Source organism: Puntigrus tetrazona, chromosome 6 (assembly GCF_018831695.1).
Source record: "Puntigrus tetrazona isolate hp1 chromosome 6, ASM1883169v1, whole genome shotgun sequence".
NCBI lineage: Eukaryota > Metazoa > Chordata > Actinopteri > Cypriniformes > Cyprinidae > Puntigrus > Puntigrus tetrazona.
In genome coordinates, this window is record NC_056704.1 from 2,713,484 (window position 1) to 2,714,602 (window position 1,119).

The 1,119-nt window shown below is 38.2% G+C and overlaps 1 protein-coding gene across 1 annotated transcript in view; it reads right to left on the minus strand.

Moving 5' to 3' along the window:
• The window catches only part of LOC122346433 (potassium voltage-gated channel subfamily H member 7-like), a 20,710-nt gene that overhangs the window by 7,951 nt on the left and 11,640 nt on the right, over positions 1-1,119 (minus strand). The window contains exon 5 of the mRNA XM_043241045.1: positions 804-1,018. Within this exon, the coding sequence (XP_043096980.1) occupies positions 804-1,018 (215 nt within the window). The remainder of the gene's footprint in view (positions 1-803; positions 1,019-1,119) is intronic.

Here is a 1,119-nt window from a genome sequence, read left to right on the forward strand (position 1 = left end):
ACATACATACATACATAAATACACATACATACATAAATACGTATACACACACACACACACACACACATACACATATATATATTACAAAATATATATAACTGAGCACGGTAGTGTACATAGCAATGAGGAAAATAATAGAGCAATGGATCTTATGCAGGCAAAAGCATGAACGCTAAACATATAAAGTCTCAAATACTGAGGGATTTTACAAATGCTGATAACGCAGAGTATTTTTTGAAAGTCAGCAATATGCTGTTAAGTGTTCACAGAGAGATGTTTTTAGCTGTGTCTTGAATACCAGGTTTGTAAAATCATTCTCCAGAGAGCAACTGTGAATGTGAATGTCTGAAAACATGATTTTGTTTCTCCCTGTCACATTACCATGACACAATGCTCAAGCGCTGACCTCAGATTTCTTCAGTAGATGTAAATTGGTTAAGAGGGATTGGAGGAGGATGCGGAGCATGGGGCTGTTTTCTACTCAAGCACCAAAGTCTTGAACTTGATGCGAGCACTGAGCAGTAGCCAATGAAGAGTTAAAGAGAGGTGTAACATGGGCTTACTAGTCATTAGTGGCAACTTTCTACGTCTTTTCTAACTTTTACTTCTAGGTGAAAGTTTCTTCTTTACATAATTATTAAGACAACCCTTAATATGTCTGCTTTCCCACAAGAGAGACAGTAATGTAATATTTCATAGTAGTTAACAGTGTTTTGCGAAATCACTTTCGTTGGCTTCGCTATTTGGTTGCTGCATGTAGATTACTAAATGAATGCTTTCATAATTTAATGTCCATCTCTCACCTGTGTGACCTTCTCCGTAACGTTGTGTGTTCGATCTTTGACCTTTGGTGCAATGATGGTTTTCTCTGAGGAGTGCGGAGATGATGCCCGCTTGTCATTGTTGGTCTCTGAGAAGTTGAGAGTGATCAGAGGGATCTTGTTGATGGTGCTGTACTTAGTGAGGTTTGAGTCAGATGTGGAACCCAAAATGCTGGACTTGATCTGATTAAATGGTCCTAAGGCAAATAAACACACAAATTATGAGCAAGATACAGCTCTCTCGCTACAAAAAAATAGCATTCTAGCAGAAGTTACTTTAACAGTGACATCAACACCA